The sequence below is a fragment of the Pteropus medius genome, unplaced genomic scaffold (genome assembly GCF_902729225.1).
Source record: "Pteropus medius unplaced genomic scaffold, Ma_sr-lr_union100, whole genome shotgun sequence".
NCBI lineage: Eukaryota > Metazoa > Chordata > Mammalia > Chiroptera > Pteropodidae > Pteropus > Pteropus medius.
Window position 1 is genome coordinate 769,411 of NW_024355206.1, and position 13,939 is coordinate 783,349.

General features: G+C 40.8%; 1 protein-coding gene across 13 annotated transcripts in view; it reads left to right on the forward strand.

The window, feature by feature from the left end:
• The window catches only part of AKAP13 (A-kinase anchoring protein 13), a 233,549-nt gene that overhangs the window by 153,698 nt on the left and 65,912 nt on the right, over nt 1–13,939 (forward strand). For all 13 annotated transcript variants that reach the window (XM_039858438.1, XM_039858432.1, XM_039858434.1 and 10 more), the window contains 2 exons: nt 3,759–3,834; nt 8,854–8,990. In XM_039858438.1, the coding sequence (XP_039714372.1) occupies nt 3,759–3,834; nt 8,854–8,990 (213 nt within the window). The remainder of the gene's footprint in view (nt 1–3,758; nt 3,835–8,853; nt 8,991–13,939) is intronic.

The window sequence follows — 13,939 nt, forward strand, 5'->3', positions numbered from 1 at the left end:
CTGCATTATTAGGATGTTCAGTATAAACAGTAGCAGAAGCACTGCCAAAAACAAAAGGCTGTTCCCTCTCCACCGAAAATATGTACAGCTCTATTTTCAGACTGATGGGAACACAGCGCGGGTGTGGTTTAGGTGATCACAAGGGGCAGGGATGAGAAATAACAGGGGGGCCCGGGTGGGTGCGGGAGGGGTGGCCGGAGTTTCTTCTGTTATCCCCTGTTCTTTGTGCACTCTGGCTCACCAGAACTTTGAATGTTACTACCTGCAGCGTCCATGAGCTGCTCGTCGTGGAGGTGCTTTGAAGCAAAGACTGACTTTGCTTCTTAGCTAAAGAAGGATAAACATGGCCGGAGCCAGAGAGTGCGTCTTGGGAGTTTATGTGTCCAGAAGATGTGAACATTAAATGGCAAGAATTTCTGTTTTCCTCATTTCCAGATGCTTGCTACACAAACTTTCTGAATCGTCTTGAACTGTTCCCTCCCCTACCCAGCCAGTTAGTTGCCAATCCTGTAGTTGGCTAATAGTTCAAAGATTCTATCAGGGCAAAATCTAGATGGAGGGGCTTATAATCATCTTTGTTTTTCTCTTAAAATTCAAATTATTAGCAGTCTCAACACTGTCGTTTCTTCCTATTCTGTCTCTTAATCCTAATGTGTTAATCAAAGTCTTTTACCAAGCTTAGTCTCACAGCTGGCTACAGAGTGCCAGTAGTACAAAGAACCAGTTTATCATTTATTAATATTAAAACCTCAGTCTTACAGGTCACCCTTTAACTAACATGAGAACATATATTACCATGTATGCGTGGTAAGCAGTCTGAAAATGTTTCAAATGAGCCACATAGTGGGGCCTTTGAGTTTTCTTCTGTGAGTGAGAGCCAGTGGAATTACTGAAGGACAGAAATGAGACCAGGGCAAATGTGTCACATCAGTGACTCTGAAACAGGGTAGAAGGGGAGGGAGATGTTTTGTCATCCAATTTATATCTCAAGCAGCCTAGCTACATAGTAAGCGCAACATTTTTCACCATGAACCTGATAGGCTTGGTGCTGCTGTCACTGTGTGCAGGATGTGGTTTAAAATGCTGATACATGTTTAGATGTTCTTTCCGTACTCGGTGGATGTGGAGTTTGTCTCTGGGCAGTGGCATTGACCACGATGGGCAGCATCTGGTGCAGATCACTAGCTCTGCCTCTGACTGTGTGGGCTGCCTGACGACGTTTCTCTAAACCAGCTTGCTTATCTCTAACTGCTGCACACTCATTTTTTTTATTGATAAAATGCACACAACATAAAGTTTACCACATTTAGGTGTACAGTCAGTAACATTAAGCACATTCACATTGTTGTGCAGTCATCACCACTGTCCATCTCCAGAACCTTTTCATCTTTGTGAACAACCTGTTTCCATTAAACAAGTCCCCATAGTCCCTGGCGACCACTATTCTGATCTTGTCTCTATGAATTTGGCTCTTCCAGGTACCTTGTGTAATTAGAATCTTACAATATTTGTCCTTTTGTAACCCTTTGGTTTATTTCACTTAGTATAATGTCCTCAGGTTCATCCATGTTGTAGCACATGGCAGAATTTCCTTTTTAAGGCTGAATAATATTCTGTTGTTTGTATTTGCCACATTTTGTTTATTCGATCATCTCCTGATAGACACTGGAGTTGTTTCCAGTTTTTGTCTGTTGCGAACAATGCTGCTGTGAACACTGATGTGCATCTATCTGTTCAAGTCCCAGCTTTTGATTCTTCCTGGTATATACCCAGAAGTGGAATTGCTGGGTCACGTGGTGATTCTGTGTTTTTTTTTTTCGGAGGAGCTACCATACTGTTTTTCACAGTGGCTGCACCATTTTCATTCCCACCAGCAGAAGGCAAAGGTTCCAGTTTCTCCACATCCTCGCCCACGCTTGTTTTCTGTGTTGCTGGTGTTTGTTTGTTTAGTAGTAGCCATCCTGATATCTCATTTTGGTTATGAGTTATTTGCATTTCCTTAGTACGCACTCATTTTCGTGCTGTTCGTTTGTAGGAAGACAGCGAGCATGAGCTTTCCACGCCGCTCCCCTTGCATGCATGTTATCGCATGCGAATGCCGCCTTCTGTGCTTCTTCTCTTTGTGTGTTCCACCTTGGCTTTCTTGCATACTTTTTACCTATTAATCAAGAACAGATGAAGCTAGATCCAGCTTTCCTCTCAGGCTCCATAACTTTGCTTAACCATTTGAAAAACATCCTAACGCGTCAACCTCGGCAGAGTCAGGTAGAATGCACGATCATCTTCTTCCCCTGTGGATTTGCTCTCTCTGTTAAATTGTGGATCCCTGACCCTTCTTCCTCTCCCATTGCTGTGGATTCCGCTCTTCATTCTAGCTTACTGAACTGCTGCTGCTTCTGTGCTCCAGAGGATATCTCCCGAACCCAAGATCATGCTGCCTTTGGACTGGGCCAGTTCAGGCTCCTGACTGGATTTGTGTCCTGGATGTCCCATGCTTCCTTCCTCCCCACTACCCCAATTTATCTATACACTTTTTCTGGAGTTATTTCTCTAGTATAATAGTGGTCTTTTTACCCCATTGAGGGCAGGGGTTTCATCATTGGTAGAGAATAAAGCCTAGATTCATTTTAGCCATATCTCTCATTATTCTTGCCTCTTCTGGACACGTTTGGGCTTTTTATGCTCCTCAGAAACATGTAAGGAGAAGATTTGTAGTCTGGGTTATAATGATATGCAGTAAAGTTGTTCACGATATTCCTTTTTTATCTTTTCAGTATCTGTAGGATCTGTAATGATGTCCCTCTTTAATTTCTGATATTGGTAATTTGTAATTTTTCTTTTGTTCTTGGTCAGTCTAGGTAGAGTTTTACTGATACCATTGATCTTTCCAAGGAACCCCTTTTGGCTTTATTGATTTTATTGTTTTTTATTTCATCGATTTTTGCTTTTTTTTTAAATCCTGTTCTCTTTGGGTTAATTTGTTATCTTTCTAGTTTCTTAAGGTGGTAGCTTCATTGATTTGAGACCTTTCTTTTCTAATACAGGCATTTAATATAAATTTTGTCTAAGAACAGTTTTAGCTATTATATCTTACAAATTTTTATATATATTTTTATTTTTATAAACTTCAAAATGTATTCTAATATTTAATATCTAATGTTTTCTTAACATTTCTTCTTTGACTTGTGGAGTTTTTAAACTTAAAATTGTGTTTAATATTTGGGGTCTTTCAGACATCTTTTTGGTTTCTAAATTTAGTAGTTTTAGTCAGAGCATGCTTTTCTATGATTTTAATTCTCGAATTTGAGACGCGTTTCGTGCCACAGAATACGGTCTGTCTTCCGTGTGTACTCAAAAAGAATGTGCATTTTGCTCTCGTTGAGTGAAGTGCTCCATATGTGTCCATTAGATCAAATTGGTTGATGTTTTTCTATATCTTTACTGTCGAATTGTTTTATAAAGTACTGAGAGAGGACCGTTGAAACCTCTAGCGGTAAAATAAATTTATTATTAAATTTAACTTAGTAAAAAATAGCTTTTATATGCCTAACTGTAACTGAAAGTCTATTTAGAGCATTAATTATTGATTGCCTTGATTGTATTGTGAAAAGATTTTTTCTTAAAATAATTTTACCCACTTGCAGTAAAGTTTTAAAGAAAAAGGGGTGACGGTACACCGTAGGAGTACTTGCAACAGCTGTGAAATCATCCCACATAACTTCACCGTCTGAAACTCCGTCTTTTTTCTTTTGCTTCAGATAAACCGAGAAAGCTGGTGTACCGTCGAGCCGGGCCCTGACGCAGCGTCTCTCTTGGCTCCCACGCAGAGCCCAGGTAAGCAGCGACTTTCCAGCTTCCAGTTTACTTGAATACCTGCCTCCAGAATGTCCATTTTCTAGAGCCTCAGTCTCACTTTAATAATAGATCGTTCGATTAGATATCGGCCCTTCCTTAGCACGTTATACAGTACATCAAGAAAGGGAATGTGTGGTTTGGGTTTGTAGGCATTTTGTCTCACAATCGAAAATGAGTACATGTAATTACCTAAATTTCATTTTAATAGGAAGTCCTCACATGGGGCTTTATGGTTTATTAATTAATCTGTGAAGGTATCATGCATATGCATATGATAAAGTTTTCTTAATCTGGATTAAGATATAGATTAAGAAAACTTTATCATGCATATGTGTGTGTGTGTGTGTGTGTGTGTGTGTGTATACACCAGATTAAGAAAACTTTGTCATATGCATATGCATATATATATGCATATATATATATGCATACATATATATATGTATGTATATTATTAAGGACTAACCCTGTGGCCCTTAATTGTGGCTGCACAGTGAAAGTATCTCTGCAGCTTTAAGATACACTGCTGCCTGGCTCTTACTCCATGAGAGTCTGATTTAATTAGGCTTGGGTGTGGCCTGAGCCACAGACTCTTTCAGGGGTCCATTAGTTTCTCTCCTGTATAGCTAAGATTGAGAACCAAAAAGTTCAGAAGTACTGTCAGGAATTGAGTCTTTCCTAAGCGCCCGTGAGATCTTAGTGACAACGGATGAGAGTAAAACGCTCTTATGACCTTGCTTGCAATAACACAGCACAGGGCTCGGGGTTAGTTAGGCGTTCCAGCCGTTCACCCGGGTTTAGCCACTGACTCCCTGTGGCGGAGGTATGCTCCCTGATGTCTGTCTGTGTGTTCTGTCGCCCCCCATCTCTAAAGCTTTCCTCACGGGGGGCGGGGATGGGGGTGTGTTGTCCAGATGATGTGGTGAATACCTGTGGGCCCTGTGCTTGTTCCAGCAGCTTCTTTGTGAACACTGGTGATTTGCATGCTGGGCTTTCGAGACCACTTTACCCAACAAAACAACTTTTTACCTTTTCACATTTTACCAACCTGCTTTAGAAATTACTGAGTCCTCATTACTGTTCTTTCTGGGGGATGGTTTAGCTGTGGATGCCCTGCAGTGTATTAAATTTAAAGATGAACTTCAAATTCTCCATTTCAAAGAGGTTTCCTAGTGATTCTCAGCTCTCTGTACTTCAAAGGAAATTTTCGAAACAAGTGTGGAAAGTGTTTTTCTCTACTGTGTCTCACATGGAGAAAGCGGTTAAAGGGTAGTAATACGCAATAGTTCTATTTAGGGTCTCCACGTATTATAAGATGGACCATGTTGACAGATTTAGCTGACACTTCCCCCATCCAGCCCTCTAGAATCCCGTACTTAAAAGTTTCTACTTTAGTATGTTTTGGTTTCTTAAGCTGTTTGGAACTTTTTCTAAAATTGTAATTACTCCCAAACACCCAAACTCTGAAACTGCCGGCCATGGGAAGGTGAATGAGGCTGCCTCACAATTGGAATATTCACAAGAAGTTTCTCCACATGTTGTAGTTTAATTTACTCATTTAAAGAAGGGGATTTTGAACCCCTGAACATTTTCTCCAGGGTATAATCATGAATTTTGTTGGCCCCTTCCACACTGCAACTGCTTATTTGGGGTGTAGTTGGTGTATTTGGGGTGATTCTTTTTAAACCTGAATTTAACAAAAGTCATAATCTGGATTGTGCTTCTCAACTTCAGACCCGAGACATTTTTATTTCAGGCGTAGTTTTTTGTGTGTGAGTTCCAGGCACGTTTCCTTCCTTTTCTTAATAAACACAGCTCAAGAGAGCAATAGTGTTATACCAGATGAGATAATGTATTTTAAAACCACTTTGCATATTTTTCAGTTCTGAATAAGTACGAAATAGCGTTATGATCCACATGGTTCAGCAAAGCCCAGTGAGTGCCACTGGTATGTTCCTACCCAAACCCAACTGTAATGTGTTGCATAAATAGAATTTTAAATCCAAATGACTAAATAGCGTCTTTAAAAGTACAAGTTTTCTCAGCTTTTAAAAAGATAAAAGTTACTGACAGATTTACATGTGGGTCATCAAATGGGGCTTGCCCACCTTAAGGTGCTGTCCTTCTCAGATGCTTATTGAGTCACACGTAGGTTGATGAAGCCATAACTTCATTAGGCATGTTTATCACATGCCTGCTATGTGCTGTGGGGCAGAGTCCTGGTTGCTGTGTGTATAAATTATTTCTAACTGTCATGACAGCTATTTTAGGGAGGTACTAATTATCCCATTTCAGTGGTATGGAGACTTAGAGGGGTTAAGTTACTTCTTGTTGAGAGCTTTCTGCTAATAAGTAGTCAGACCTGCGTTTAAGCACATCAGTCTAGACTCTAAAGCTAGTGCCCATTCTTCATACCTTCATATGCTGCTCTGCCTTATTCATCAGGAAGGGGGCATGTAGGGAGAAAGGAAAGATTTCATCCATTTTGAAAACTTAGCAACACATGTGACGTGGATGTAGATTACCTTTAGGGTCCCCCTCTCCATTTGTGGGGTTTCATAATGGCCTAAAGTCCTTTTCTTTCTCGTTTTCCTTGTTTCCATGCTCTTCGTCCTTCTCCAACTCCACAGTCTTACCCCCCACTCATCAGTGGTCCCTGTAGTGCTTGGATTTCTTTTCAGAGTGAAGTATTCCGATCAGTGCTGAATCTGGATCTTCCCTGTGAATTTTCCGTTAGAATGTCTTGAGCTGATTTATTTTCCGGTCTGGAATTTGGACGTGGTCTGTTAGATTGCCAGCTGGACTGCTAGCAGCTCAGCATAATTGCTGTGACAGCCCTTTCTTTTCTTGGCCAGCCCCTCTGTTTTCCCCTCAGCCATGGAAAGGAGTTTTTGATTTTTCCAAGGGTGGAAAGGGGAAGGAGTAGAAAGATCACACTCACCAACTTTACCTAAGGTAGTACGTGCTCTCTGAAACGTGGGGGTGGAGGGGAACTCCAGAATACCTACGATTTCCAGCCTTTAAAGGTAGGGCTGTTCCCATTGAAAAAACATTTAGAAACAATTTGGACCAAGATAGAAATAACCAAGTTCATTTTTTTTTTTTTTAATCGAAACATGTTCAAATTAACCTGTGGGCCCAGCCTCACTTCCTGTGGCATACCCTGTGTACTTCTGTGTTGAAATTGTCTCTAATATGTTCATTTCTACTACAATATTGTACCTATCCCCAACACTAAACATGTCTTTTTATTTGGACATTCCCCAGTGTGTAGTCAGATGCCTACCTAAGGAAAAGGTAGTTTTATGGACAAGCAGTTTATGGCCTATCCCAGCACAGTGCTTCTGACCCTTCCTCTAAGATTCTCTGCTAATCCAGGGCAAATAGTTTATTAGTGATCAATTATCAGTTAATTTAGATGCAGACAACTTCCTCTTCTCATTATCTCTACACACATACATACACACGCACGCATACACGCATGCGCGCGCACGGCAATGTCCAAGCATAGACTAAGAATTAAGAGAAACCCTGGGTGTAATCTAGTTCAGTCTTCACTTCTTCTGTGTAGACGTCTCCAAGACCTTTCGACACTGTCATCCGGCCTCTGCTCTCTGTCCCTTCTGGTGAAGCAGCTCTCACTGCTTTACGAGGTTGCCAACCCCTGTCTCAAAGCCCTCTTAGGTCACAGTGAAGCTCTGTGCCTCCCACCCTGTGGGCTTCACTCTGCGTCTGGCACAGGCGGAGCAGATCTGCTGCTGTCCTTAGACGCATCTTGTTCATGCCCCTGGCCGAGCTCACTGTATTTCTTGTTTCCACTGCTGAGACCTCATTACCACGTGTGTGTTTTTGTTTATCTGTTTTAATTTAATTGTTATCTAGGAACAAACTCAGTCCTGTGGTGCGGCCCAGCAGGACTGTTCCTATTTTGGATTTAGGTACACCGCGTATTACTAGAGCCTAAAAGTGTTGGTGTTTTGTTTGTTTGTTTGTTTGTTTGTTTGTTTTGCCATCATCTTGAATAATCGGCTCCTCTTAAGTTCGCTTTCAGTCAAAACCTCCAGGTAGAGGTCTCAGGAGCTCCTAGGTGGCCAGGTAATCTCTGTCTCTTACCATGTAGTATCACTTACAGATTTGATAAACATGCATGTTTTTCCATCCATATCACAGAGAAAAATACTAGCTAGAATAGAGATGCCTCACTCTTACCTTCAAAACTGCGGTATCTACTGACTGTTGACTTTATTTGCATTCTTGGTTTCAGCATTTACAAATATTTTTAACTCTTCTGCTGCCAGATCACGTGCCTTTGTTTACAAAGTTAATAGGACAGAATGGGTTAAATACCTTGCTAATTTTAGTATACTAAGTCTTTAGAATTCTTTGATGTACCATTGTAATCTGTTAGGCCCTCTCCATCTAGTTCACCAAATCCCTGTTCTAGTTATTGAACTGCAAAACAGATTCTTGGTGATATATTTTTCTTGCTCAGCTCATGATTGCCCCAGTCTCAGATCTGTGTAGGCACCAGAAGTTAAGTCATTATACTTCTGTTATTACTCAGTAGAACTTGTAGTTTAATAGACTAAATACCTTTATTAAATGTTTCCCCTTTGCCTTTTATAGCTGCATTTTGATAAATTAACACATTTCCAGAAAGAAGCCAAAACAAATTAGCCACTAACCCTATCACATAGATTCCTAATGATTTTGATAACAGAAGAAAAAAATTCTCTAACTACCAGGAGGAAAGACTTATCTTTTTGTACCTATGGTTTACATGGCAAACTCATGGTTGTTGTGGAGTAACTGTATCAGCCTAGAATTGGAATACCAGAACTAGACGCTGCTGATTTGACTCTGTCCTTTATGGCTTCTTAATATTAGAAGGACAGGAGGCAGGGAAGGGAGGATGGGATCTTAGCTGATTTAAAAGGCTAATTGCTGGAATGAAAAAAAAAATGATTTTTAAGTATTGGTTGAATAAATTTTCTTTTTCAGAATGCGAAAACTTCCTGGATGTTGGATTGGGTAGAGAGTGTATTGTCAAACAAGATGCACTTAAGAGAGAATCTGGGAGTGATTCTGACCTCTTTCACTCACCCAGTGAAGACGTTGACAGCATCATCTTCTCCAAGGTACTGTTTGCCTCAGTAGGTGACTCTCGCTAGTAAGTTGCCAGCCTTCCAGGGCTTCTCTCCAGCTCCAGCATGACCTTAGAGAAGTGTAAACATTCTCTTTCGAGGATGCTCCAGGTTTCCGGGGTCTTAGAAAAATGAAGACCATGCACTTTATTTTCTGCATGATCATGTCTCTTTAGGTGTGGTTTTTGAGGCCCACGCTGAAGCCTAAAAAATTGGAAGTTCCATTAGTGTGAATTAAGTCAGACGACAGTACTTTTCAGTGGGCAGGAAGGAGCACACTCAGACTGTATGATGTCATGTGTATAAAGGAACCATAGAGTCATTTCTGATTAATGTGTTTAGGCCTGAAGCTCACTGCTGAGATTGGTGATATCGAGCTGCTTAATTGGAATTTTCTAGATGTCTGCCAGGGAACCCAGGCCTTCTCTTCAGTAAAAAGCTTAGGCTATCCACATGAATCACCCGTGTTTTTCATCTAATTTGAGGTTCTGTGAGGGGGTAGGAGGTGGTTTTCTTTATTTTGCTTATGTTTGTACCTAGTTGCCGCAAGTTCGGTTTTGTTTCTTAAGGAGAATAGAGGCTTTCCCACGGCAGGATCCCACTCGGTCACGTGCCATAAGCGGCTGTCTTAATAGAGACGGGGTGAAGGGGAACATGCAGATGGCAGCTGAGAAGACACCCGTGTGAAGGATTCATGACGATGTTGGAGAAGTGGCGGGAGCAGTTGCGTTAGGGGGTGATTACGTTCTCTAAGACAGGGCGATGGCGCTGTGTTTAAAAGTTGTCATAGAAAAGTGGAGACTTAACATTCTGGGGTTCTGGTCCAGAACGTGTTTAAGCCTCTGTGAATGTTCCTTCAGATGCTTTCATTTTTGCCCAGGCAGCTCCCATGTGTGCATTTGGCCTTCCCTAACAGCCCTTTCCACCGTGTTCCTTCTCTGGTGCTCATTATCTCTCAGAAATCCTTGGACAGATTTACGGAGCTTCAGAATTCTATCATTGTCACTCGCAGTGGACTCATTGACTCACGGATTCTGTAAAGTGAAAAATCCGCACTGGGCAGATCTGTCCTTGTCCGAAGTCATTTAGAAAGAGGAAACCCCATAGGATTAAGAAAAAGTAATAACAGAATTTGGGTAATTTCCACTGTAGTTTTGAGATTCTTATCGTAAGAGTTTATGAAGTCTCTCCACCCTCCCACCCCTGGGGAATACCATTCTGAAGATGTGTATCTCTGAAAACATACTGCTTTTGTCAGAGATATATAGATTAGATAATATCTCTCAGTTCCAGCTGTAAATTTGAGTCATTGATAATCAGTAAGCCAGTGTCATGGATACATAGATAATGTTTTGTGAAACATCTCTGTATGTTTGAAAATTTTCATAGTAAAAAGCTTTTTAAAAATAGAAAAGTTTTCCATAGGAAATGCTTGCTTGCTCCCCCATGGGTGCATGACAGCTTTCCCCCGATGTCACCGTCTCTGCAGAATGATAATTATTTTTGCTCACTAAAAACGATTTTCCTAGCTGAGCAGAATTAGAAATTCCTATATTTTACCTTCTGATCCAAAGTGCCAAAAGCATTTAGGAGATTGTTCACGCCAGTGGCTGGAATTAGCAGTGTTTTCAGGATGACTAGTAGATACAATTTTTAAAAGTTGAAGCATACGCCCCAAGGTAAGTTTTGCCTACATTTTATACCAGAGCGCTTCGGGAAAACTAGGAATGCGGGCATACTTTCAGCTCTTCATGCGCACACGAGAATGTCTGATGGCCTCTTGGAGCTTTGGAAGGTGATTCTTCTGAGTATTTCCGCTCTACCACAGTTTGCGACCAAGAGAGGTTTTGCAATCATTCTTTTCTCTAGCATTACTGAAACCAGGGGTTTCCATGTGAAAGGAAAAGGAGAGAGACAGACTAATGTTTACAGAGAGCTACTATACACTAGGCATCGAACTGGCTTTTTTATATATGTGATCTCATTTCATGCTCCCAGCAACCCTGCAAGGTAGGTGGTTTTATCCTCTTCATACTCCTGAGTACTTAGATGCTCTGATCGGTCAAGACGTTTACTCAGAATTACTTAGCTGGTAACAGAAAGGGGATTTGTATCTAGGCCTGACTCTAAAATCTGTTCGTTTTCTGTTGTTTTGCTTTCAATCTCCCAGCACCCGCTTTAATAGCCAGTGGTTTATATGGAAGCGTAGTGGCGGCAGACAGGTCGTCAGCTCCCTCCTTCCACGTCTTCCTCAGCGGTCGCCACAGCGTGTGCTGGGGACCATCAGAGTTCCTCCCCAGGCTCCAGCCCTTTTCTCCTCTCTTCTGCAAAAAATACTTTGTGGGCAAGGCATTGCAATATTCTTTTCTGTGAACCATGAATGGTGCATTAGATCACTTCCTGTAGCCACTGATGTGACTCTGGCCTCACAGAGGTCCCTTTAACAGCCTGCAATGTTTGTCACAAACTTTTTGCCTTGACCTTATATTTCCATTCAGTATTCCTGGTAAATATGACTCTTTGGTGAGTGTTATGAGCTTCATGTTTATACTTATGGATGTTTGCTGGTTCCTAAGGTCTTTTCTGTAGATCAGCAGCATGAAATTTAGATTTTGTTTTTAAAGCGAGAAGAGAGCCTGAGGTCTTTTTAGCACTAAGAAAGGAAATGTGGTTATAAAATGCATTATCTAAGGCATCCTGTTATCCAAAAGGATAATTGAAGCCCACAGAAAATACTAATAGTTGCTGCTGCCCCTTTTCCCAGAGAGATTAAAATAAAGCCCTTATACCTTGGTTTTCCTCCCGCTGTAAGTTGTATCTGTTCCATAGTTGGTTAAGATCAGAGTAACTCCCCTACAGTGCTGACCCTAAAAGGAGTGCCTTCTCCCTCATATGCTACAGTTTGCACTCAGGGACTTGATCACCAAGCCAAAAAATCACCTTTCATTTTTGAACCTTTTAAATATAAAAATACATTTTCAAAATCCAAGTTAGAAAAACTGTAATCGATAATGCACTAGAACTGTGAAACAGGGATAATGCTTGCTATTAGGTATCTCATCTTCTTAGGTAAAATATTGCACATAAATGGATTAAGTAAATCGCATACATTAGGTATTTAAAATGCGAGCTGTTATTTTCCAAGGCTCACGGCAGCGTGCCTTGTGTATTATATGTTATAAATATTCGGTGAATTGAATGAAAATTAAAGGACTGGGGTTTTGGCGATACTAAGCACAGTTCTTTCAGGTGTGGTGCTGGAGTACAGAGTGCGCAGCTGTTCTTGCATTTCTGTGTGTGTGACGTTCATCCCTCTCTGTGTGCACATGCACAGAGACGGTAACTGGTTAAGGTTTATACTCATATTCCCTGTGCACGGTAGCTGGTTAAGAAACCCAGTCTGGCATTTTTCCCCCCAACATTTTATTCAGAGAATTCTGAAACACACAGAAAAGTTAGAATTGTTCAGTGAACACCTACCACCTACATTCTGGAATTTACTTTTTGTTAAATTTGCTTTATTGTGTAAGTATGCATATGTTCATCCTTTTTTTACACCCATTAGTTCATCTCATTTCTTTGAATGCATCTCAAAATAAATTACGGTATGAATACTCTTCACTCCTAAATACTTAGAATTCAGGATTTGTTTGAAGGATTGTTTTGTATTTTTTGTACAGTGAAATGTGCAGTGTCAAGGGTATCGTTTAGTGACTTTTCCCCCTAGCTTTATTGAGTTATAATTGACAAACAAAAATCATACATATTTTAAGATGTGCAGCATGATGTTTTGATATGCATATACATTAGGAAATGATTGCCACAGTCAGGCTAACATAGCTATCACATCACATGGTTCTGTGTGTGCGCGTGTGTGTGTGTTGAGAGCACTTGGGATTTACTCTTAGCAAACTTTAAAGTAGGTAGCATCATCATTAACTGTAGTCACCATGCGGTACGTTATGTGTCCAGAACTTATTCATCTCATAACTGCAAGTCTGTTCCCTTTGACTAGCATCTATTCTACTCTGTGTTATTATGAGTTCGACGTTTTTAGATTCCACATATAAATGAGATTATGTGGTGTGTGTCATTCTGTGTCTGGCTTATTTCATTTAGCATGATGCCTTCAAGATCCACCCATGTTGTCGACAGAATTTCCTTATTTTTTAAGGCTGACTGATATTTTTTTTATCCAGTCATCTCTCGACAGAAACTTAGGATCTTGGCTTTTGTAAGTAATACTGTGAACATGAGAGTGCAGTTATCTCTTCAGGATAGTGACTTAATTTCCTTTGGATGTATACCCAGAAATGGGCATATATGTAGTGCGTGTGTATATTTCTAGTTTTAAAGCAGGTAGCTAAAACGTAGTTTTCTGCTAAATGCAAAGTGGTTCTTTTTTCTTAAGACACAGTATTAAGAACTTATTCTACCATCTGCGAGGCATTTCCGAATTGGGAAGAGCTAATTTGTAAAAAGAGTTTGTGACAAATGGATAAATGAAACCTTTAACTCAGAGCTTTCATTTCCTCTGAAGCCTTGTTTGTGTGTTTTAGAACAAGCTCATCACACATTTTGCTTTGTTGATGCCCATATACTTTTTGTCCCTTAGTATTGTTTTGAGAATTAGAAATGTAGGCAACTCAAGGGTGAGTGTATTGGCTTCCGAGGGCTGCTGTGACCAGTCACAAACGTGGTGGCTTCAAGCAACATCAGTTATTCTCTCTCAGTTCTGGGGACCAGAGGTCCTTAGCGTGGGTGTGTCGCAGGGCTGCTTCCATTGAGGAGTCTGAAGGAGCGTCCCTTCCCTGCTCTTCTCCAGCTTCTGGTGCTCGCCAGCAGTCCTTGGCATTCCTACTGCTGTAGACACATCGCTCTAACCTCTGCCTCCGTCTTCACATGGCCTTCTTTTCCTTCTTATAAGGACCACCCCCCATGTG